The sequence below is a fragment of the Sparus aurata genome, chromosome 12 (assembly GCF_900880675.1).
Source record: "Sparus aurata chromosome 12, fSpaAur1.1, whole genome shotgun sequence".
In the NCBI taxonomy this organism is placed as follows: domain Eukaryota; kingdom Metazoa; phylum Chordata; class Actinopteri; order Spariformes; family Sparidae; genus Sparus; species Sparus aurata.
The window spans coordinates 19,774,738-19,800,799 of NC_044198.1; the positions used below are offsets into that span (position 1 = coordinate 19,774,738).

The 26,062-nt window shown below is 41.1% G+C and overlaps 1 protein-coding gene across 6 annotated transcripts in view; it reads left to right on the plus strand.

The window, feature by feature from the left end:
* The window catches only part of garnl3 (GTPase activating Rap/RanGAP domain like 3), a 77,473-nt gene extending 51,411 nt beyond the window's left edge, over positions 1-26,062 (plus strand). For 2 of the 6 annotated variants that reach the window (XM_030435239.1, XM_030435242.1), the window contains exons 9-31: positions 475-550; positions 1,039-1,137; positions 1,229-1,332; positions 3,987-4,095; positions 4,239-4,284; positions 4,519-4,625; positions 4,716-4,831; positions 5,230-5,352; positions 8,863-8,937; positions 9,211-9,325; positions 9,469-9,495; positions 9,733-9,837; positions 10,630-10,746; positions 11,956-12,122; positions 12,592-12,750; positions 13,063-13,129; positions 13,377-13,484; positions 15,531-15,649; positions 16,207-16,342; positions 18,730-18,789; positions 21,831-22,049; positions 22,275-22,395; positions 22,488-26,062. In XM_030435239.1, the coding sequence (XP_030291099.1) occupies positions 475-550; positions 1,039-1,137; positions 1,229-1,332; positions 3,987-4,095; positions 4,239-4,284; positions 4,519-4,625; positions 4,716-4,831; positions 5,230-5,352; positions 8,863-8,937; positions 9,211-9,325; positions 9,469-9,495; positions 9,733-9,837; positions 10,630-10,746; positions 11,956-12,122; positions 12,592-12,750; positions 13,063-13,129; positions 13,377-13,484; positions 15,531-15,649; positions 16,207-16,342; positions 18,730-18,789; positions 21,831-22,049; positions 22,275-22,395; positions 22,488-22,656 (2,544 nt within the window). In that variant the 3' untranslated portion in view covers positions 22,657-26,062. The remainder of the gene's footprint in view (positions 1-474; positions 551-1,038; positions 1,138-1,228; positions 1,333-3,986; positions 4,096-4,238; positions 4,285-4,518; positions 4,626-4,715; positions 4,832-5,229; positions 5,353-8,862; positions 8,938-9,210; positions 9,326-9,468; positions 9,496-9,732; positions 9,838-10,629; positions 10,747-11,955; positions 12,123-12,591; positions 12,751-13,062; positions 13,130-13,376; positions 13,485-15,530; positions 15,650-16,206; positions 16,343-18,729; positions 18,790-21,830; positions 22,050-22,274; positions 22,396-22,487) is intronic. The other 4 variants (XM_030435241.1, XM_030435240.1, XM_030435244.1 and 1 more) reach the window with 4 other exon arrangements.

Here is a 26,062-nt window from a genome sequence, read left to right on the forward strand (position 1 = left end):
AAATGAAATGACTGTTTTTATCAAAGAAGTCTGGTGGATTTGAAGGCAGCACAGATTGGTGTCGCAGCTTCATTTCATAGATGCGGCAGTCTGTATGCAGGGGAGCAGTCGAGATGACTCATCCCAAGTCATCTTTGTTACATTATGGTTGATAATTTTGTGTCTTCTGTCATACAATACGGTGTGATGACCAACATAAACAGTCAACAGGTCCACCATTGTCTATAGTTGTAAAGTGAAGTCCACTTTCGCACAAAAAGATTGGCTGATGTCTTAATTCTTAGTGTGGAAGCTCAAAAAAATGCATTCTGATTAAATTGACGCTTACTTGGCGTATTTGAAAGAAAAAATTGACGAATGAATTAATGTGTGTAAAGGCCTTCACTATAGAGCACTGTGTGTCAAACGGAAAACATATTAAATGTGTGTTTGTAAATTGTTTTCACAATTTTAATCCAACTGTTATTTTTGTAGGGTTCCGTCAACTTTAAATTTGGCGTCCTGTTTGCCAAAGACGGACAGCTCACAGATGACGAGATGTTTAGCAATGGTAAATCCCTCTATACTCAATGTTTCCAGTGTCCAAACTTTTTAAAATACCCTTTAGTCCCTTTCTTACTGAGAGGTAGATGAGAAGATCGATTTTATTTTAATTTATCCCTCTTTCGTATGGAGGTAAAGTGAATGGACAGGTGCTGTTCTATCTGTCTTTGTGAAAACTCACTAAAAATTTAAGCAAGAAGAAAAACCTGGAGGCCAGCAGTCAGTTTAACTTGATGGCAACAGACCTACCAGCTCCTCACAAGCTCAGTAGTTAACATTTAAAGTGTTTCTTTCTAAAAGATGAAAGTTTTAGAGATTCTATCAGACTGATTAATTACTTTTAGACAGAGCCAGACTAGCTGTTTCCTCTTGAAAACCAAAGTGTGGTCCCCAATATGTCAAACCGTCACCGTATCAAAGCAGTATGTACTGCAATAGAAGATATCCCAAGTCAAGAGTCCTGTGTTTGTTTGTTTGTTTGTTGGTTTGTTTCAGAGACGGGAAGTGAGGGCTTCGATAAGTTTCTCAATCTGCTGGGTGATGCCATTACGCTGCAGGGATGGGCAGGTTACCGTGGAGGGCTAGACACCAAGAGTAAGAGAGCCCACATCTGCTGAATCACACTTCATTGATACAACTCTGAAGAAAATCCCTTTTGATATGTTTGTTCTATTTTTACCTGCAGATGACACTACAGGAATTAAGTCCATCTACACAGTGTATCAGGGCCATGAGCTCATGTTCCATGTGTCCACCATGTTACCCTACTCTAAAGAGAACAAACAGCAGGTGGGTGGCTTGATGTGTATTTGTGTGTCGTCTTGTTGTAGAGTTTTTATTTTCTCTAAAGGGATGGCAGTCATCACTTTGTCCCAGAATTGAATTGAATGTTTTAGACATTCATGATCCCTAGAGGATGAACCACACTCCCTTTATCACCGCCAGCAGGTTAAAGCTTGCACTTATCCAGTAAAACATCTTTGTAAAGACATTCATGGTCCCAAGAGGAAGAATCCTATAGCTCTTGGTGGCCCCTTGACTTTTTCTCAAGTGCCACCATGAGTTTTACATATATGGTTTTGAGGGAAAGTATCAGCAACTATCAGATGGATTGCCTTAAGGTTTGGCTCAGACATTCATGTTCTCCCGAGGATGTATTGTAATAACGTTTGGTCAAAATGTCAAAAAAGGACCTTCTAATCAGCCCATTTTATGACTAGTGCTTGCTTGAAAATGTGGTGAACCATTCTGCCATCTCACAGAACTGCTAGTGTGGCTGTTGACTTTAAGTATTGTTTATTAATATTATTAATAATAATAATGATAATAACAATAATAATAACAATAATGATAATACCATAATAATAATAATAATAATAATAATAATAATATACTAATAACGTTGACTTAACCAAAAGAAACAGAAACTGAACTGAATGCTGCAGACTTCAGATAAAAATGTCTTTCTCTTTCTCCCTTCACTTACCACCATCATTGCCCGAAGATTAGACATCTCTTGCACTTCTGCACACTGTTATTAGAGAAATTGCAGAAAGTTAAATTGTACATCAGTCACGGGTCTTCATCTATCCGTCATTCTGCAGAGAAAAGACCCCACTTAAACAGCACACTGATTGGAGACCAGTACAATAGCAGCTAACCCGGCAAAATGTGCTCACTTTTGGAAGAAGAGCGAGAGAAAAGGACATTATTGCTTTACTGCAGCGCTCCATTCTGTAATGCCAATATTAGCGAGTATGATTTTAAAGTGCTGGAGATTAGCAGATCTGACACATAATTGGATTTCTTCTTAAGATAAAAAAGACATTGTGGCGGTCAATAAAAAGGAACAGTCTGTGCTGGTACTTCATGTCAGAGTCATTATGGAACATGAAGCCACTCAGCGTAAACGGTGATGCTGTGGTGTGAGTTTCACGTCACAATTCAAAAGTGGTGGATGTAAAAGAATAGCATCCTGATGCTTTTGTTATGTGTTTAGCCTCACTACTAGTGGGGCTAGAATTCATGGAAGAAAACTATGCCTTATTAAATTCAAAGGGGTTTATCTCAAATTGTGGCCTGATTGTAGCCATAGAGGAGCACCTAAGGTTTCCAGAATGGTCCATCCTCTGGGGAGCATGATTGTGCTTTTTAATATCATCGCAAAATGTGTTTTAGATATTGGTATTTCTTGTATTGATTCGGTATACTGTAATTGTAGAGTATGATTGGATAGAGGCACTAGAAGAGATATCATTTGTTAATTAAATACTTAAGGATTCCTCTGAGGAAATATTAAAAATAAATACGTACATGGACAAAATTATGACCTTTGCATGTAGGTATTTTTACCTCACTCTGTGATGGTTATTGTTATCTAGCACTTATAAAAACCCATGAATGTGTGTGTGCCTGTTGATGATTGACTCATCTTCTGAGGACCATGATTTCCTTAGCAAATTTGATGGTAATGCAGGTTTTATTTATTGATTTTTTTTTTACGTTGTCATGAAACAGAGTTGGTCAAGGGTCAATTTTGACTTTAGTTCGCTTCAAGCCTTGAGGTCGTGGCTGTTAAAGATGTCCATCTATGAAACAAAGTGTTGGATTGACAAAAGTGAAATTGTAGTCAACAGGGAGAATACGAGTGGCAGGAAAAATGTACTAAAAAGCAAAACAGAGGTGACAAAACAAGTGAGTGGGTCAGGAGTTAGTGCAGTAGATGTTCTTGATTTTGCTGCCTCTGAAGTTTTTCGATCAAAGAGAGGAAATTATCATGGCTTCAGAAAGCGTGTTTAGTGTTCGTGGTGGTGAGTCACACCCTCGACCTCACACCGCAGCCTCACTCAGTATCTCATCAACGGAGTGATGCAGACTAATTAACTTTAGAGCTGCTGTAATCAATATTTTTATGTTAACAGTGAATAAAATGACTTCATGTTTTATGAAATGTGTTGCCTATAATGCTGAACCAGTCAATTGTCCCATCAGCTCTACGGAGTGATTTAGCATCTTTCAGCCAATAGTTTTGGCTTTTACAGCTCACAGCTCATATCAGTCTGAATATTGTACTTAGATTTATCATCTGCGCAGAAACACTCCAAATGAATGCCAGTTTTGCGTTTTTCTCAATAAATAGTTTATAAAGCATTGCATTGTTGGTTAACAGTCAATGAAGTATCAAGTGAACAGACTTACCATATTATAAATGTGTCCTCTGGATGTAAATATAGGCAATTCTTTGCTTACTTGTTCATTTTAAAAACTTTTTAATACTTCAGTGTTGTGTTTACACTTTGTCTGTTGTCCTCAAAGTGACCCCTAAAAATCAGTGAATCCAGATTTAAAGACACGTCCCCACACACATGAATCCCAGGCCACTCAAATGGAAATTTCCAGTTATTCCTCATCTTGTGTCTCTTTGGTCTTTTTCTCACTGGCAGGTGGAGAGAAAGAGGCACATTGGAAACGACATTGTTACCATAGTATTCCAGGAAGGGGATGACGCATCGTCGTCCTTCAAACCGTCTATGATCCGATCACACTTCACCCGTATCCTTTACGCGGATGACGACTGTCAGAGGAATGAAGTGGTAATCAGGACGAGAAGGTTCGGCTGTTGAACAGATATCACATCAGTCCTACAACACTTGTGTGATCCTGTATAATCAATCTTTCCTTTACTCACCTTCCAGATATTTTTGCATTAGTTAGGTATAATAGCCAGAATGACAGTTACAGGTGAGTGTCTTGACTAAAGCTGTAGTTCACGTTGTTCCAAACCAGCCTTTACATTTCTCAACCTTAAAAAACGTATTTGAATTCCAACTGCCAACACCTCCTGATTGTTTTTGTGGTGTCTTTATATGTGCCCCTTAAGGTGCAATATGTAAGAATTGGCCACCTGCTGAAGTCGAGCTGATGTTATCCATTCTAAGTGTAAGAGCGACATCATATATCTGCTCTTTGTCACAGGTTGAAGATATTTTCAGAGGAGAGCGTTCCACTGTTTGGACCCCCTCTCCCATCTCCGCCTGTGTTTACTGATCACCAAGAATTCAGGGACTTTTTATTAGTCAAATGTAAGAATAAAAAACAATACATGGACAATAAAGTTGCATCATCATCATTTTCCAGTTTTTCTAATCTGATCTCGACTTCGTGTCCTCTAGTAATCAATGGAGAGAAAGCCACACTGGAGACGCCAACGTTTGCCCAGAAGCGTCAGCGGACCCTCGACATGTTGATCCGCTCGCTGTACCAAGACCTCATGCCTGACCTGCACAAGGTACGGCTGACCACCAGTCTGCAGCTGTGCAGGGTCCTATCCTTGTGCATTCTTTGGCTGTCCAAGTTGTCTCGTCCTTGTCACTTCAGTCACTGTAGCCAATGCTGCTCTGCTGTTTCCACTGCAGCCCTCGGTCTGCCTCTGCATACTGCACCACACCGACTGGATACTACTGCAATGCTGACTTTCTCAGCAGGGCTCTCTCTCCTCACATCACTTTTGTTCTTATTTCTCTTGTTATTTTCGCCCCCCCTCCTTTCACTGTTGCTCCTAACACGACTTAGTTTTCACTGCTGCTGTTCTCACCCCCTGCCAGGGTCAGTTTCTAAGACCCCCTTCTGCTTTCTTTTTCCCTCTGTGTGTGTGTGTGTGCGTGCGTGTTGATGTTCCACGTTTAGGTTCCTTTTTCTCCCCAGAACATGTTAAACCGGCGGTCCTTCAGCGACGTGCTGCCCGAGTCTCCAAAGTCAGCACGCAAGAAAGAAGAGGCACGACAGGCTGAATTTGTCAGAATAGGGCAGGTAAGGATGTGATAAACACACACACACACACACACACACACATAGTGCTAACAGCCAAATAGGAGCTCAGCACATAAATACAAGGAAACCAGGATACACACCCAGACAAAGAGACCTGTTAAACCAAGACACACACACCCATCACAAACACAGGTGTTAATTACTGGTGTCGATGAGCATAACATCAGCAAGTTAATCAAATGTTAATAAAAAATTAAATTATGATCTATGATAAATTAAATATTGAATTTTAAAATGAATATCTTTTGAGGGAAGAAATCATGTCACGTCTACATACCACATTTTTCATGACCATATCATTTCACTGGTTTGTCGCTATTGTATTCACCCAAAAATGAAAATTCAGACATCATCTGCTCACCTCCATGATGACAGAATATCAGGTGGATTTTTCGTGGTCCGCAAAACATTTCTGGAGCTTCACAGCAAATCAGCCTTCCAGCATTCTCCTAAAAAGCTGAAGTAGATGGAAACTCATGAAAAGAAAGCATAGTCCCTGTCTTCATGTTTGGAGTGAACATATCGTTTAAAGTAAAAGGTCACACAGGACTGACAGTAGAAAAGAATTACTGAGGCTCAAACACAGTTTTATCAGTCTCTGATAGTAAAATAAAGGAGGAATCTTCTAAACTTGTTTATTTTTTGTAGTCTTTTTAGTCCAAAAGTTTTTAGTCTTCTTGCAGAATAGTTTTCTGATTGTCTCTCTAAAGCAGGACAACAAGGAAACACTGCTGTAAGACGGAGAGATTTTTGGCTAAAACCTCTGTAACTTTAGAAGATACTCACTTGCAGGACTTTGTCTAACTTAAACTGTTTAAGACTCATAAGGGAATCTCGTCATGGTTGATATGAACAGAAGGAATGATTACAGCAAGAAAACACTGTTTTAGTCTACACTAACAAAATATATGTTTTTCATAAAAATAGTATGACAAAATATGTAATATAATAATGAATATGTAAACCTTTGTATTGCATCCCTATTCAAAACTGATATTTTGGGATAGATACATTTTTTTATTTGCTTGTTTAGTACAAATAGAGCCTAGCTTTAATATCTTATTTTTGGCTGATTCTGCTGTCGTTTTAGGACAATATTATATTATTATATTATATTTTTTAAGCCACAAAAAAAGGCAGCAGGCGTTAACTTTGTCAGCACTGAGAAGTGTCTGCAAGTATTCATTTCAGACTTCATCAGCTCATTGTGGAGAACACTTAAGCTTTTGAGCTTAATCCACAATGTGATTTCCTGTCCAAGCTGAGAAACATTATCGTGAGCCTCGCACACACTTCTCCACCAGCACCAGTGCATTTCTTCAATTCTGACACAACGATGAGCCAAATAGAGAAACTGCAATAGGAGGAACTACATGTGTCTTTTAAAACTGGCCTGTATCATTTATGAGGAAGCTGTGACTCTTTGTGCCACACTGAAGTCCTTTAAGAGCTGTGTGCTGACGGACAGTCGAGTGAGGTGGACACTTGTTTCCAGGAGGGTAAGGGTGGAGCGATGATATAAGAGTAGGTGTCTGAGCTGGCTGAGTCCAGTAGTCATTATCCAGCTGATGTAATGGTCATTACACCTCTGTTCTGGGTGCTGACGTAACTATAATTACACAGGAACAAAGACTGAAAACACAGAGTAAGAAGTGTTTCAGGTTTCAGGTTGGTATCAGGTTGTTTGTGAGCTTCTTTCGGACAAATGTGCAGCTCGCTGTGATGTGATATCCTGCACGTGATCCTGTTTTATTACCTCAGCTAAATATCTCTGATTGTGTCTTAAAGCCCCGGGAGAAATGTGTCTGCGAATAAAATCTTGCAGGCCAGACAAATTAAACAGCTGCACAACAGCTCACAAACCAGGTTCCAAACGGAGAAATCTAAATGTTCCTTTTTTATTAATAACCCTGAGAGAGTCATCCGTGCCTTCATCATCACTCCTCTCAGTTGTTGAAACTTATTTGACGCGTATTGTCATTCTTCCTCTCTTGTTTCCTTTTTGTTTATCATCTCTATTTTTTCTACCCTTGTTCTCTCTCTCGTTACTCTTTGTGTTCTTTGCCGTGTTTGTCTCGTTTCTGTCTCTCCCTGCTCGCAAACACAAAGCCGAAGCATCGATGCGTTGTGCTGTAAAGCGTGAAAACAAAGGAAGGTAGACACGTCGTTGATTATCCAGTTTTGTAGAGACGAGGCGTTTGTCCTCAACTTAACTGACTCTCTGCATGTTCGCTCATTGTGTGATGCACCTTAAACACGATCACGGATGCCTGATAAGACAGAATATGTGTTTCTCATGGACATCGGAGTAAACTAAACTCACAAGCCATCTTTCTGTTGCTTGGTATTGATGTTATTTTCTCCAGATTGCCTGTTTATGCAGATATGTAAATGAAAACGCCCAACTGCGCAGCTTGGATTGGAAATATTCTATCTGATCAGATGGTTGCTGCTTGAGCATTCCCGTTTTCTACTTGAAATTTGAGGAAATTACACCTTTTATCCGATGTATTATGACACTTTTTTTTATGTTACCACTGCTTGTGTAGATTCTCTCCACCTACGTAAGCTGTCGCCACATTTTAACAGCAGCTAAATAAGCCAGTCAACAATTGGAGGGTGGTTAGATATTAGTGATGGAATACAGAGAGCTTAGTTTATCAAGCTGAGACAAGTGCTGTCCTTCTTGTAACACATTCATGCATGATTCATATGCAGTACATATTTCTTTATCCTGTGCTTGGGCTACGATTTATATGTCTCTTCCGGAAATGTTCATATCAAGTACATGTTGAACATGTCATCAAGCCATTGCACTTAAGAACAGTATTTCCATTTTATGCCACTTTATATGACTACTTCATTGATCTGACAGCTACGGTTACTTTCCAGATAAAGATCTTACTTTCTAAAAGACATATGAGAAGCACAAAAGATGCACTGCTTTTTTAATGACAATACAGCTTCATTCACTACCAATATTTTTAGCCGGTCTATAGATCTGTGTGAGTTGTTGGCAGTTTCACCAAAGAGTCATTTCCCCCTCAACTTAATTGACTGTTTAACACCCAAATTGGATCAAAGAAAAGAATTTTTTTTTGTTAAATAAATATAAATATGTTGTGTAGCAGAAATTGTCCTTCTTTCCTTACATATTTATAATCTCACAACCCCACAAATGTATTGTGTGACCCGTTGGAGGGGGACCGAACCCTCAATGGCCAACCACCAGACTAAAATAGAATCAATCACAGTGTTTATTTACAACAGCCTCTGCGTAGAAGAACCCCTGCTTCACCCACTAACTTTACTAATTGTCATTTTCCTGACATTATTTCAAAAAGTACTGGTGTATTTATACACTGTTTTATTTGAGCTTTTATGTGAATAAATGATCTGAGTATATATTTCTGCACCCAGCGCTGCCAGCCACAGAACTGACACATATCTCTGTTGTGTGTCATATCTTTGATGCCATTTCATCTTTAGGCTCTGAAGCTGAAGACCATCGTGAGAGGAGACGCCCCGACTAGCCTTGTTACCACGGGCCTCTGCAGAAAAGAGGTGAGAGCTTGTCTTCGAGACGTTTCACAACACTGTCATCTTAACAAGCCATTTAATGTTGTATTTTCTTTTAAGCATGTGAACTATTTCCAAAGAACGATCCACTTTTTTTCATTGAGTCATGTAGAGCCTGATATCTGATACCTGATATATTTTTTTCATATAAACACGACACAAACAGAGATTTTGAATCACAACACGCACAGAACCTCCTGCAGTGCATTAACTGTGTCTCTACGTGTCTATATGCTTGCATGTGCATGTATCCTGCAGCCATGGGAGTCCCAGTCGTTCTGCAGCACATTCCCCTACGAGATCGTGTGCGCTGACTCCTGGGGTCAGTCTCTGCTGGCTGCCACAGACACAGCGGGAGTCATGCTGCTGGATGGTGAGGTCACTCCTGATCAATACCTCCCTATGTCCTCTAAAATAAAGCCACCCATCCATATCCGTTCAATACTTGCGCTCAGCAGAATGCCGAGGCCCGACAGCTAAACATGATGGTGATAATGATGTTTGTGCACGTTTCAGGCCCTGATCCAGCTTTGCCCAATGCTGGTGAGTGACACACAGTCTGATTGGTCTTGCTTAAAGGATTTTCTTTATATGTATATGTATATAATATTTATATATAAATATTTTGCACTGCATCACACAAGGCACAATTAACAATATAATGGTGCCCCGTGTGATGCAGTGCAAACATGTATTTACAGATATTTTAACCTCATCATGGACAACATATTTTTCAGATTGCACCCACGTTTTTATCGCAATGTTTGTGTTGTGTTTCAGAGACGCAGGTTCTGCCTCCGGTGCAGGTGTTTGACAAAACCATGGTGGTGAAGCAGATGCATGTTCTCGAGCCTCAGGACCTGCTTATCACCCGTGCTGACAAAGGTAGGCTCAGACCAGAAGAAGAAGACGGCAGAATGTAACGTTCATCCCCTCCCCATGTATTCCTTGTTTTATTTGTAGCCGCAGAACAGTATTAACGGCACATCTTCCTTCTCATTATTCCCTTTCGTCTCTCTTATTTCGCCTCTGTCATCTCCCTCTGTGCTGTTTGAGTACATACTTACCCTTTCCCACATCCATTGGCCCGGTGAACACATTGATCGCTCGCTGTGATCTAAGGAAGCTGACCTATAGAGAACCAATCCCTGTCGAGCTTGTGTGTGTGTGTGTGTGTGTGTGTGTGTGTGTGTGTGTGTGTGTGTGTGTGTGTGTGTGTGTGTGTTTATCCTGCAGGACTGGATAGGCTGTGAGAGTGAAGTGGGCTCTAACTGACAGATATGCAGACAGCCACAGATAAAAAATGAAGCGCAAATAGTATACACAAGAAGTGTCTGTGTGCCAACAAACAGCTGTAGGGTTCGTCTCATGTTTGCTTCAACCAGATGAGCATGTAATTAATTACCCTGCAGATGATTAGCTAACCCTAATATTGACAAACAGGGTTGACTGGGTTTTGATAGTGATTATGCAATGGCAGCACAAACATTTGTCACGACTGTGTGTGGGCTTTGATAAAGCCTCGGAGAGAGCAGGAGCCTTAAGAAGCCTTCTAGTAATCCTCCCGCGGTACGACACCATTGTCTGGCCGTGGGAGGATGCTAAACGGGAGATGGCAAATTAAAAGTAACCTTCGTGCACAAAACAGAAGCGGCTTTTGTCTTTTTTTGTTTCTAGGGAAGGACGCTCGGCTCTATGTGTTCAGACTCACCACACTGAAGAGAGGCCTGGAGGAGAAGCAGCTCGTCAGGGGCAAGTGTGACAGCCGGGAGAACAAACTGGAGAAAACTAAAGGTATAACACGAGGAGTCGATAAATTAACCCCCACAGCAAGATGATTTGATTCAGCTCAATTTCTATTTCTATCTCCTCATTATGTACATTCAAACAGGTTTTGCTTGTTGTTAGTGCTCCTCCTGTTCGCCCTGGCCACATACTTGCCAACCCTCCCATTTTCATTTCAAGGGCCACTTTTCCCCTGTATGCTCCTGATTTATGACAAATGTTCCCTCTTTAGTTATCACAACTTGTCCCTGGCACTGAACAGGTTGAGGCTACATGTTGCAGTGTAGTAGTAATAATATTTAGTTATTCTCATTATTTGAAGTCACGCTGGAAGCAAAAGGGAGCTCCATGTAACAATTTCTAGCAATTTATATGCATTAATCACTTTTTTATTGGCCATATGTGGGCGGATTGTAACATGATGTGAAAAACAAGACCTTCCTCGTCTCTCTCGGTCGTTTCCACAAGCCTGTGGATGATTGGTTTAACACACAGTAGAGCAACAGTAGCAAACGTTAGCTTAGAAACGCTTAAATAAACTAACAACAGGCTTCCCAGCACAACATAGACGAGCCTCAGAGCCCCTTTCATTTCAGGAAAAAGCTTTAGAACATATTTTTACTAAAGCTGTGGATCCACTGGAGGCTTGCTCAGAAATGATATCACACTGGTCAGTGTGGACGGAGGAACTTTCCATCCAACATGCGTCCAGCAAGCAAAAGCTGATTCAACATTGGCTTTACAGATGATTGTTGTGTTGCTTCACACACACACAGGTTTACACTTCCAGCTTCCCTCTCAGAAAACAGCTGATAAAGACAAATAGATTCTAGTCAAAGAAAAACGTTTTAATGTCCACCGCACCATCCAATTTTCAGAGCAGAAAGATGAATATGTCAGTCAGACAAATAAAGAGCAGTCGCCTGGTGGACATGTTTAACAGTGCAGTGCATATGACGCTTGACAAGATTAAATGTTACCTCTCTTTTTCAGCCTAAAGCGGCATATTGTGACCTTTACGAGTGCCCTTTTTTGCAGCGCAAACACACAACATTTGACCCGCAGCTGGTGTCATGCCAGCTGTCTGTGATGGATGCATTGATCTGTGGGATGATGCCAGGGAACAACACCTACAGCACAACACATGTCCAATGTACTCTCTATCTCTGCCCCCACCACCACCAACACCACCCCTCCCCCTCTTCCTCTTTGTCCCAGGCTGTCATTTGTACTCCATCAACACCCACCACGGCTCAGAGCTGAGGATAGTAGCAGCCATCAGGAACAAACTCCTCCTCATCACCAGGAAACATCCACGTTTCGAAGGCTTCAGCGCCATCGCCTCGGGGGCAGACTCGCCGGTTGAGGAGTTTCAATACATACGGGTACGATAAACTCAACACAACACCCAGCTGATAAAACATTAGTAAGTGGACAGAAAAGTGAATTCATGAATGAACAGTAGAATATAATTTTCATAAGTTTTGTAAATTTGCTTTCTCATAAAAAGAGACAGACGGAGATAGGTGCATGCAGGTGCTAAGAACAACAGGACATCAGTTAATGTATTTTTCCTGCTTACAGTCAACAGCTTCAACTTTCATAATGCTCATTGAGGCGTTTAAGGTTGTTCCCTCAACTTTAATTTAAAAATGCACAACTTCGACAACAAATCTGAACACCAAAACAGGATACACAATCTGAAAAAAAAAGATATTTTCTATTACCATAACTTGAGCTATGAATGTCCTGTCTACATTTGTTAATGGGCTTATGGGTTAATGCTTGATTAAAGTAATTCAACTAGACTGTGTGTCAGAGCACTGAGGTCATCATGTGCCATCCACCCATTAGGAGATCTGTCTCTGTGACCCGCCGGTGGTGATGGCGCTGGTGGACGGGCCAACGGGGGAAAATGACAACATGATCTGTGTGGCCTACAAACACCAGTTTGACCTGATCAATGAGAGCACCGGAGATGCCTACCGGCTACATCATGTAGACGCCAACAGGGTGAGGAGCACGTGCACGCACAGATCGACACACATGTGAACCCTGGTGGTTTCCTTTATTTCTTTCTTTCTTTTTTTTTAATTAGCTTTTCATGTGTTGTTCACCGCGGTTGAGCAGAACAGAAATCCTTTGAAAGAGTAACCAAAATAAGCAAGTAACTGTAGTAGACTTCTATCTTTTATATTGACTGGATGGTTACCCAGAGCCTTGCGGGTATGTGACATGACATTATCTGTCATAAACATGTTCTCATATGTGACCTTTGGATCTTGTTGAGGTGATTCCCCTGAAGTGACTCGTCTGTGCCTGCAGGTAAATTTTGTAGCAGCCATTGATGTGTATGAAGACGGCGAGGCAGGTCTGCTGCTGTGCTACAACTGTGAGTCTCCTTTAAACTCAGATGTTATTTGATTCAGATATCTTGTGGCTGCTGTCAAACCTTTATGTTCCTTCTGTGCTACTACAACTTTCTGGAATAAAAGCAATAGCTTCAGAATATTTAGAGTCAAGAGATGAATTATGAATTATGAATTATTATCACAAAAAATTGCTCTTCTCAGTCAAAAACTGCAAAAAAAAGAAAGTAAATATCTTATTTTGAAAGTTGAAACTGTTTCCTCTTCCAGATATTTGTTACTATAAGAAAGTTTGTCCGTTTAACGGCTCCACACCGATGATCCAGTCCAACACCTCCGACTTCCACTTCAGCTGGAACCAGATGCCCAATGCTATTGGTAGGTAACCACGGCAACAGCGCTCCGGGCCCAGCCCTGCCCATGCTGCTGGCCCGGCCGGAGCTTGCCGTCACCATGGAAACACTGTGTGTGGCCACAAGCATCCAATTGGCCCGTGTGATTATTTGTGTGTGTTTGTGTTTGTGTGTGATGTTTTTATTAATGCAGGAGGCGATGAAAAGCAAACACAATTGGGACTAAAGCTGTAACCCCGACCCTGTTGATAACAAAACATGCTGCTGCTTTCGGCTGCCGTGCATCCTATAATGTACCCAACTCTCCGCGCACACATACACACACACTCGAACAAGCAATAACAAAATGTGCTGAGTAATAAAACAAATGAACTGAAACATATTGAAGAGCCTCAGTTTCAAAGCAACTGTTAAGCTGCTCCAATCAATACTTTTATATTAACAATGAGCCTACTTCGATGTTCCATACCTTGGCCAATTACCTGCAAACATGACTTTAGTAAGACATGATTATTTGTCAAGAAAATAAACTATAGAACAGTTACAGCCTTTTGTTACAAGACTTTATTGGAATTCTGAAAGATATTTATGTAATGGAGATATTGACCTTTTTCTGTAAAGCTGTAAGCAAGCAGATTCAAATTGGTTAAAATGGATACACTAATGCTTTATTGCCATGGAATCGTGCTATTTTATTGTATAACTTTTAGGGTGTAAATAATGGACTAAATGATTCCCCTACCATTGTCGTCTTAAGAAAATCGATGAATGCGACGGTTTTTGTGTTGTCTTTATTCTGGTCTCCTCGGCCACGGACGCAGGCAGGAAATTGGGGTTCTTAGAGGGCTGCAGCACCCCTTATAATGATGAACTATAAAAAAAACATCAGTTGATCAGAAATAAAGTGTTTTTCACAGAGGGGAAAGCGAGGGAGAGAGAGAGAAACAGACTGTAGTCTCTGTTAACAAGGGTAAACAGAAAGATCTGTGTTATGTACACTGGATTATTATAAACAATAAGACTGTTAAAACCTGGCATTAACACGAGGCTTTGGTGATCCGGCCACAAGTGGACAGGTCTCCATCCGTTCTCACCTGGCACTAACATGCGTCATGACACGCTTGTGATCGGATCTCACCTCCCTGTCTGCAAATAAACACGTTCATCGTCGAGATAAAACCAAGATGGTGTTTTTTTCGCTCAAGGAAAAAAAAAAATAACTTGTGTCTCACATTTGCTGAATTTATAAGAAGGCCCAAATCATTAAGAATTTGTCATGGACAGCACTTCGTACATTTTTTTTTACTCCAAAACTCACAAAATTTTTATTTTTTAGAGGGGAGTCTGGAAGATTTCTATCACTCTTCATCTCCTTCCTGTTGTTCACTGTTGTTGTTGTTGTTGTTGTTGTTGTTGTTGTTGTTGTTGCTGTGGCTGCTTCGACCTATAATATGTTGGTACTCGCATTACAGTTTGTTTATATATTTGAAAAAATATATGAAAGAGATATGAGATAGGTCCATGATTTAAGGATGGACTTGTTTTCAAAATACACTCAATAAAAACTGTTAATGGAGAAAAAAAAATGAACCTAACAAACACCAAGGAGAGCTTAAAAGGAAAGTGAACAGAACTCTCCACATCTGCCGGTGTTCACTACATTGGTAATTATAAGGTAACTATGAGTCAGTGTTGTTTTGTTCACTCGGTATTTTCACTCGACCTTTCTTTCCCCTGTTGAGCCCGTCCTCCGTGCTGTGCTGCAGTTCACCCTCACCTTGTTGTACATTGCACATCAAACCGGGTGAAAGGAAGAGTCTAGAGCTGCGGGGAGAGATGCTCGGCCCGATTCTCATTTCTCTGCATGTTTAAGCAGCTAATGATGGCATTTCAAAATGCCACCCTGGGTGAAAGTCTTCATCTCGTTTGGTGGTGGTTGGGCATTGAGCACATTTTAAAACGTTTCGATCTCTTGCTAGCGAGAGAAACATGGTGACATTTTCACGGGGGGGGGGGGGTTGTTGTTTCCTTTATGTCCCCTGTTGATCGTTTGCTCATGTTGTCTTTGCAGTTTGTGCATTTCCCTACATCCTGGCCTTCACAACGGACTCCATTGAGATCAGACTGGTGGTCAATGGGAACCTTGTGTACACAGCAGTGGTCCCAGAGCTACAGTTGGCAGCTTCACGGGTCAGTATGATTGACGGCCAACGCAGTATCACATACATGTTTTTATCAACAATGGACACTACCATTTTATAAACTTTATGTCTATTTTACATCCATAACTATGTAAGGTAAAGGTAAAACTTGGGTAGTCAGTAGAAATGCGTTTTGTCTGCGCCTACCACATTCTTGGTTTCACTACAGCAGGAAACCTTTCAGATTGTGAGTGTGTGCAGGGCCCACTCTGCGTTATAGAAGTAGCTGTCTCAGCTCTCTCATTTCAATCAATCTTTATTACCCTGGTGGGAAATATGGCTGGCAATCTGCATGGCTACAAAGCAATACTACACTCATGTTCTCATAGATAACTTCAAACAGACCACAGTGTACCTGGAGAAAAAAAAAAGAAAGAAAAGATTCTTCAACTCATTCCATCTCTTTGTTTTCTGATTTCCTTCCATGTTTGATCCATCCTCTTCACCGCTTTTTCCCTCTTAATATGTCCTGACGTCGTTATATGTTGCCGGTGTCTCTGTACTGATCTCATTTCCTCTCCATGTCCTTCTGTTTTCCACCTACAGTCGGACATCTACTTTGTGTCATCGGCTCCGGTGAGCTCAGCCTCCAATTGCAGTTCGAGAGACACCAGTTCCCAGAGTTCCCCGCAGACGCCCACCGGCTACGAGATGCCCGTGTTCCCCTCGCCGCTCGGTGATGGTAAGCCCCGCACAGTGAAAGCACCACAGGATGTTGGGATTAGTGCTTCGTTATGAAAGGTTTTCAAATGTCAACGTTGCCTGCAGACCTGTTTGACTTTGGATGCTGCTGTGTTCGCCCAGAGCTCCCGGACCATTTACATAAACGTGCAGGAACGATTCATTGAAGCCGCAGAGTTATCTCTCTCTCACAATGATGTGAGATTTAATTTTATTAATCTCTCCCGTCAATATTACCTCATTCTTTCTCACATTATTTAGTCAGTTATGAGAATCGATGGGATACAGATGTTCAGAAAGTCACCTTTCCAAAGCGTCTTTTCTTCCTGCTTTAACTAATATACTGATACTAATACTAACATTGATTCTTTAGAAAGACTTAAGCTAATCACCTCCAAATCATGTTTTAAACTTTACACGATAGCTGAAATGATATCTGATCAATCTCCAGCCAGGCAGCCATTTGCTCCGATTTATTTGGGTACATTTTTAAGCCAAAAACGGTGGTTTTTAATCTCTGGGGTTTTGAAGTATTAAATAAATAAGCATATTTATTTAATTTAAATAAAAATATGTATATTTTATACTTATTTACTACTAAAAATACTTTAAATACTACTTATTTAATACTAAGTATTTCTATATAACATTAAATATTCATCGCTGAAAAAGCAGAAATCAAAGTTGGAGTTTAGTGAAGAAAGAAAAAACATCCTGGGAGACGAATGAAGTGGATTAATAAAACGTAAGGAATTCATGGCAGTGAAGAATTCATTTGTTTATCATCACTGTCACTGCTTTTCTGTCGGTGCGTTCAAAGACCTTCTGAGTTTATGCAGTAGCTTTGGTGAGGAGGTCACGGAGGTCAGTCGCGCTAGAACATGGTAGAACATTGTTTTGCACATTTAAATTATAAAGTTGGTGTTGTACATGTTTCTTATAGTCAGCAATCCGACTTAAAGCTCCAAAACATGAATGTGGCACTCCTTCTCTCAGTGCATTACAACTTTTATACTCAGCCCCAAACTCAGTGGTTGGCACTAAAGACGCAAATCTTAAAGACATAGTTTGATTTGTTAAAGTGGTTCAGTAATTTGTGAACAACAGATTTTAGCAAACATTTGTCCAACAGGATTAAATAGAGCATTTTTCTGGGACAATTTTCACTGGCGGATTGAAACCTATTTTGTGCTTTAGTGAACATTTATAGCAGCAGAGAGGTGAACGAACAAAACAACAACTTGTAATGAAAAAACATTTCGAATAAAGCAGTGTGTTTTTATTAGTTTTAGGAGAAGAGTGGAGCTTTATGACACAGTATACTTATTAATTTATTGTTGATTATAGAATATCGCCTTACCTCTTATTTTTTAAAGTACTGCCGTCGGGCAGCCAACTCTCTGATTTTGGAGCCTCCTTGAACACACCGATTTCAAAAAAATTCAACCCATATAGAGCCTATATTGCTGACGTCATGATTTCATCACGGTGTAAACTTGAGGGAATAAAAAAGGAAAAACTGAAGGGAAACACAAATCACAACACAGTAGTAGGCGACAGACTGAAGGAGTGATGGCTCCAGATGGAAATATAGTTGAGTAAGACAGCTTAGAAATAGAGATTAAGCCAAGAAAAGCATTGTTAAAGTTCTTAGAAATCACAAAAAGAGGAACAGACTAATCACCCACAGACCTCCCGCCACCACCGCCATCGAAGGGACACAATATGCGCCCTCGGCGGCAGAGAATGCTTTCAAAGATGATTGAGGATCAATACGAGCCCCTCCCTCCCAACCTCCAGCCCACTTTCCCCCCCTCCACCGTCTTTCATTGAGTATTTGACCATTCAGAGCCAGCTGACCTCTTCCAGATTGATACAGCTGTCCGCAAAATGGGACAAATTGGTGATCCACAGCTGTTGTTAATGTTATACAGGTTTGTCATTCAGCGCGAGCGACACACTGATGGATCAATGTCAGTTTCTCGCTCTTCCATTAGACTTTCTAGCCGCTAAAAGGGACACAAAGTCCTCCTCAAATGAATCCGTGTAATTGTGAAGGACAAGGGTTGAGGAAAACAATTATTCAAATGTCCTTGTTGTGTGCGGCATCAAGGCAGACTTTCTGTGTTTTCCTGAGGGGAGCGGGTATTTACAGGTCCCATTAAGGCTAACAGGCAGGAAGGTTTGGCTGTCACCGCTGCAATTAGCCGAGGTCGGGGCTTTATGCTTTTAGGCTGGTTCGGGTAATCATTTCTCTCCGAGGGATTCTCATTTTCTTTCCTGTTTTTAGCTGGTTATGCATATGATTCTGCACCTACTGTGTGTGCCTAAATGTATGTGACTTTGTGTGTTCAGTTTGTGTAACCCTCTTCTTCATCCCTGGTTCAGATTCTATACGGATCCCCTATGGTACCAAGCTTTCCCTGTACATGTCTAAGGATGCCGAAGGTACTGCAGGACTCTCCCACAACTCGTCCTCAGTTCATGAAAAAAAAAAAAAAAAACAACGCTCATAATGCCGCTCCACTAACATGCACATGCTCCCAGAGTGTATCACCCTTTTTCAGCTCTCCGAGGCGGCATGTTGACTTGAACGTTGATTGAATGTTAAGTGAACATTATGTCTTCGCCATCCCCTCCCCCCTTCTGTCTCAACTAATTAATGCATTAGTGTGAGGAGAGAGTGAGAGTGGGGGGGAAAAGGTGAGAGGGTGCAAAGTAAAAAAAAAAAGTGAGGCGAGTTGAGATAACGTCGATCACGGCGGAGGGTCTTTTAAATTACGGGGGAAGGAGTGGAGGAGACGCAGGGAAGGTATGTATGAGGGAGAAAACGGGAGGGGTTGTGTACAAGCAGGAGGTTGGGAGAGAAGGAGGGAGAAAAAGGGAAAGAGGGAAGGAGAAGACACGTCTGCCGCAGCATGATTTACAGATTGCACTGTCACCATGGAGACTTTTGTCAGCCCTCCCTTCGATCCAAAGTGGTAGTCCAAACAATCTGAGGGTGAGGGTGGGGGAAACGGTGTACAGCAGCCTAAAGGAGTGGGGCTGAGGAAGGTGGGGGGGGAAGAAAGGTGGAAGGGGCGCTGACAAAAATCCCATCCTCTAACTGCCTGTGCGCCTGCCGTATCTGCTCCTCGGGGAGAGTTTCATCTGATGTAATCGCATCAGTAATGTGAACAAGATGCTGTTACTGATGTGGCTGCTGGCCGCCGCCGCCGCCGTCGCTGCCGCCACCTCCCTCCACTGGCTTAAACACACGGCAAGAGACCTGCAGCAAAGCAGCTCTGGAGAATTGGACCTCAATGAGAGCTCGAAACCCCTAATATTTAGATTTAACTCATTTGCCAGTGCGACGGAGTGTGACACTTCCCCAGGTCCAGAAACGCATGTGGAATATATTGATATCTGCGGCTATATATTCCAAATAACTGCATGCTTTTCCTGCATTTTGGTTTACTTCCATTTTTGTTATTTTTTTTTTGTTGCTGTGTGACAGCGCAGGTACAGAGGAGGATCTGTAACAACACTAACACGGTGTACCTGTCAAACATCAGCAGTGACCCTCTATTTTTCTGCTTGGCTCTTTACTCACCTCTCAACCGCTGACATTTCGGATGAGACGATCCCCTTTGTGCGCCGTAGCCATCACATTAATTCAGTCTCATACATGTTACCAGCAGCCTGTCTCGACGGGGCAGAGCGAGGTCTGCTGAACTGCAATGCTGCACCCCGATGGCTCAATCTGGGCACTACACGTTTGGCACGCTGCAGCTTTGCGGGCGGATTGTGCCATCTGAAAAACTCCAAACATCCAGTTAATGTGGCCCAAACAGACGTCAAGTGTTTATGGTCTCTGCTGAATAATAGATGGTCTCCTATGACTGGTTACAACTGAGCAGTTTTTATGACATGAGCTCTCTGCAGGAAGGATGATTCATTTTTAGAATCAAAATGTCTTTGTTTGAGAATTGAGGTTCGGTTCTATTGTATCAGTTTATCAATCTCCAGAGGTTGAGTGTGTAAGTTAAAGAGGAACTTTGTGTTCATATAAAGTAAGAAGTGAAGGGCATCTTGCATATTTTAGTTCATAAACCTTTACTTTTGATTAAAGCTTTTTCAGAAAATGCAGTCGTTGTCTATTAGGAAAACTGCCTCTACTGGTGCGTTCAAGGACTCTTTTAAATACATAAAAATGAAAACATTTTATTTTAACAACATGTAGGGTATGTTTGATTGCTGCATGTGTTGTGAGGTTGATTTTTCTCACAACACGAAACAAGAGAACAATGATTCCGTACGCCAAATGTTCGTAAAGGGTCCTTGAACGCGCCACCGAGAGGGTCCCAAAGGAAGAGTTTGACATCTTGGGAAATGTGATCATTCGTGTTCTTTGCCAGAGATTACAGAGGAGATCGATACTTCTCTCATGTCTTTCCAGAATATATGAAGATATTTAAGAGAACAGCAGGCGGTTAGTTTAGCGTAGCATAGAGAAGCAGGGGAGGACAGTAAATCCCAGTTTTTCCCATGAATCAGCATTAGCCACATGAGAGTCACAGATGTAAAGACTCTTCTCACCATCTGGATGAAAAAATGTTCCATCTGTTGCACAATAAGAACAATTTAAATTAAAAAAATAATAATAATAATTTTTAACCTTTTCTCAAGTTGTAACTCCCCTTTCTAGTAGTTGGCCGGCTGCCATCTTTGATTGGATTAAGAAATAAAGTCATTGTAGGGTAAAAGGTTACAGAGCGAAATGATACAATATTTTCTACTAGTACTTAAAATGTAACTAATAATATTAGCCTACATGTGAGGCACCAAGTTGGAGCTAGGAAACAGCTAGCCAAAACATTTCCGTTTAAAACATTTTTGTTTAAAAAATAGACGTAAAACGTTTTATCTGCTGAGCTTTAGAGGTGCTAGTGGGTAGATTTTTGCGATATTTTAGCCTTTGGACGGAGCCAGGCTAGCTGTTTCCCCATGCTACCTGTATTCACGCTAAGCTAAGCTAACCACCTGTTGACCAGTCAGACATGAAAGTGATGCCTATCTTCTCATCCAGCTGTGGGTAAGACGTCAAGTAAAAATATTCCCCAAAACATCAAGCTATTTCTCAACCTCAAGAAAAAGTCACAGCAGTATTGCCATGCAACAGTCATGTAATTTTGATTTTAAAAAAAAAGGACTGATAATGACACTATTTTCCGTGGCTGCGTGGAAATGGCATGCTTTGAATATGTATGCATTCTTGTAGCTAGCGAGCTAAAACATGCAGAAGCACTGTAATGCATCCAGGAGTTTCAAACATGTCTCATTAACTGCCACACATTTCTTCTGCCTTTATATGTGTCTGTTTTCTGACATTCTTTCCTATCTTTGCTGTGTTAATCTCCTTGTTCCATATCTTCTCTTGTCACCTGCCTCCTTCCTCCTTTCTGATTTTACCCGCCGCTCTCCTGTTTCCATCCGTTTCTTCCTCCCAGGTGAAGCGGCGTGTAAGCACATGTTCAAGATCCCTCTGTGTAACTTGGTCGGCCGCAGCATCGAAAGGCCCCTCAAGTCCCCTCTGGTCAACAAGGTGCTGACGACGCCGGCGCCCACCATGGTACCCCCGACTCCCCTCATCTCCGCCACGCACTCGCTTTCCCTGTCACGCATGGAGATTAAAGAGATAGCCAGCCGCACACGGAAGGAGCTGCTCGGTAAAAACACATTTATCTGTATTTTTGATTTAAAAACATCCAAACGTTAAATGAAATTATCAACAGAGTGTAAAGAAATAACAGTCTTGGTGTTTTTTTGGAATACATTGATGTATTACATCGCAGAGATATCAGTTGAAGTTGGCAAGCCAAACAGCCTATTCCTGAAATTTTGAAGTATCCCTTTAGCTTGTTCACATTTTCTCTTACTTCTTACCAACGAAGGCTTGACAGAGGAACCAAGTGGGAAGCCAGACAGTGGATCCGTCAAACAGAGGAAGATGAGCAAAAAGAACACCGAGGAGGAGCCCAAAGCACGAGCACTGACGTCAACAAACAGTGACAGGTGACAGCAGCAGATCCAACAGCAGCCATGTTGCACACTTAACAGCCGCCTGATGTTTTTTCTGAGCTTGAGTTGTATCTCTCTGTGCACAGCAGGTTAGCCTCAGAGTCTGTTGAAACAGAGCTGGACCTCCAGCTGCACTGTACATCCAGTTCGGAGGCGGAGCCGGAGAAGATGGTGCTGCGGGCGGAGAGCCCGCCTCTCGCCAGCGCCTTTGCCCTCACCACGTCCTTTGAAGAAGATGTCCTGGACCTAAAGTGAAGACAATCCCATCATGCACTTCTCTGCCCACCCACTCCTGTACTGTCACCATTATTTTACTGTTTGGTTTGCTTTAATTTCGTTGTTTGTTGAATTTTCTTGTCTTATTTTTATTCTTGTTTTGTATCTTGGGTCTCCCCATTCATCGGATAAGATGGGTGCAGCGGGAGTTAAAACATGTGCCCGTGCGTGTGTGTTTGTTTTCACGAGCAGTCCCTCAGCCACTGAGCATCGGGTGTTTGTGTTGCCCCCCCCGCAGCAAATAACCCAAAGAGGTGTCAAGGTAGTGTAAAAATGCCGTGGTTGATATAGAGTTCTGCAACGGCCTTGAGGGTAACGTTAACGGTTTGATCCCAAACCGCCAGCTGAATGTAAATCTGAGCACCGAGGCACGACAGAAATCTCACTCACAATGCCCTCTGCAAGTTGCTAGAGCTTAATGTGTTGTATAATATGTGATTATTTCCGATCCACTTTCAAATGTTGTATGATATGCATATGTACGTGTACATCTGTTTATACATGAGGATGCATACACTGTGACAGGCGTGTATGCCTGTCATGCCTGTGATGCATATTTATAGATATATTATAAAAGAAATCCATTTTATTCCCATATTTAGTAAAAGTATGTTTTATGCTCTCTGCACATATTAGTCCTTATTCCTCTCCTTATTCAAGGCATACAGGTAGACAGGGCTGGAGGCAAAGTCTCCCACAAGTGCCATTTCCCAGCATCCTCCACTGAACTACACCTCTAACAGCCGCCATATTCTGGTGTCTGACAGTAGCAGCCATGATTGTAGTCCACATTAGATTACTACAGTGACCCGCAAATCCATTCAGTTTGGATAAATCCACTTCCTGGAGGCACTCTCTCAAGGCCACACGCACATAACGGTTTCCCCCCCTTGTAAGAATTAGCCCACCTTTAATCTGCATGACCCAACTTTGCTGCAAGTATTGTGTCTTCTGCACCCAAACAATAGCTTCTTTTTGAAACTATGAGGTCTGCGATATCGTACCAGACATGGCAGCATAAAGTAAAACCACAACCTGAGGTGACGGAAAGAGTGTGGATGTCAGAAGTCGATGGTCCAAGGTAGCTATTTGTGGAAGGGAATACATTTAATGTAGCCCAAAATAAAGTATTGTTTTTTGTTATTGCACATTTCAAACACATTCTAGATACACTGTAACTTTTAAAAGTTGACTTTACTTAAATAAAGTCAGACAAACCAATGACCCCAGAACGGGCAAGTAAAGCAGACAAATGATAAAATTTAGTTTAATTAACAACTTAAAACTATGAGTCTTTACTATACTTTACTACTACTTACTATACTTTACTTTATTTTAATATAACTTCCTCAAATTTTTTCTAGAGTCCCTTTGTCATTTACAGTGTAGGTGTTCTTACCTATGTAAGAAATTGTAGCCTTTTCCCAACTAAAATGAACCAGAAGAGTAAACTGAAACTAAAGAATTGGAAAATAAACTGTCAAATAAATAAAAAACTAACTGTCCAGTGATTATTAACTAAAACTGAAATGCATAAAAAATGGAAAAACAATATAGATGAAATAAAAAATAACTAAATTGTGACTCAGCACTCACTTGGACACTATTATTAAAACACATTCATTTATTTAAAAACACATTTTTGTAGTGATTATAGACCTTTGCCACATAGGTTTTCCCGGGTCTCCCGGGTCTCACATGCCCGCCTGGTTTCTGTTCTCGATGTCCACTAAAATCCTGATTTACAGCTGTTTGTTACACCTGCTGCAGGAACACAGCTATGAATTATGGGACGCCGGTGACACTCCAATTTTCTTTTACTCCCATTCTGCTGTGTGTCTATTGATGAAACACCCATACAGATCTTGATAGCCAACACCTGCACATAGTTTAATTTACTGATCAATTATCAGACACTTCCTCAACGTAACTGTCAGGTATTTGTCAGACGCTGTCATTATTTAACTTGAACGGGCCGTGCTTCATTCAATATCCGTTGAGGAAGGACAGGGAACACTTTATCCCAGCTGACATCCTGACTTTTACTATTATTATATAAATTTGAACACTCCAGACATTTTGTGCTGCAGGACTCTGAGGAGATAGACCAAGAAGCAATCGAATTATTGCATTTTAATTTTAAATTAAAAAAAAACACACATATATTTGGAAAACTTTCATGGTATCGTGGAATTACATTTTTCTATTTTCAAGTTTCCATTATCATTTTGATAAAGTCCCCTATGGGCTCCCATACACAGCAGTGCAGACGGGGATTAGACATCAGCTGTGATACCCTCTGCTTTAACAGCTTACAATATATTTTGTACAATTAATCTGTTTCCTACAACTTTAACCCTTCGTCCTCCTCCATATAAAGTCAAGACAGCAGTGCAGTTTAGCTCCCAGCGACACGACACTCAGCGTTTTCTTCTCAACAGCCAACAATCTCACTAAAATGTCTCCAGAAATGAATTTCTCAAGTTAAATTACTTTCACTGCACCGAGCATCGAGTAGTAATGAATCAATTATCACACAGTGAAAATGTTCTGAGTCATGAGGCAGTCAGTAAGAACCAAAGGTGAACGCTTCAAGGATCCACAGAGAGAGTTGTAGGGAAACAATCTATTAGCCGTGGTTCTGACTAATGCTCATGTAGGTATGAGAGCGCCTCTATGTGGTGGTGTCACAACACAGCAGCCTTCAGATCTTGCATGAGCCTCCTCCTCCTCCTCCTCCTTTCCCCTCACACCTCTCCTCCTGCCTGTCGCAGTGTGAACCCCTTTCGACTCTATATCACAACTCAGAATAACTAAAAAAGGGAAGAAGAAGAAGAAGAACGGGATGGGGGGGATTTTTACAAAGGTACTCTACTTTAGTGTTTATTACTCTGGACGAGTGTGGGTGACTCAGAGATGCCTGGCAGTTACAGTTTGTAACCCTGCTTCTCCCACTTATGATGTTCCTATTTCTCCTGTATTTCTGTCGAGTAATCTTTGTTCCTACCTCCCCTTGGCATTTTCACTGTTTTTTTCTGTTTTTGTTTTTGTTTTGTTTTTGTATTTGAATCTATATTTACTGTTTAGACTGTTGCTGAACCTCCTGTGATATCAAAACGAAAGAAAATTAACAAAAAAAACACCAAGTGTCTTAAAATATTGTATCGCCATCGTTTTTAATGCCAAGTACTACTTGTAAATGTTTGTGTATCAAATGTGGCCTCAAATGAAACTGAACTATATTATTATTATTATTATTATTATTATTATTATTATTATTATTATTATTATTTGAGCAATTATTTTAAACAAGTGCTGTAGACCACTGCTGTGAAAGTAGTCGATTCTGTTCATTGATATGTAATAAATATTTATGAAATTTGAA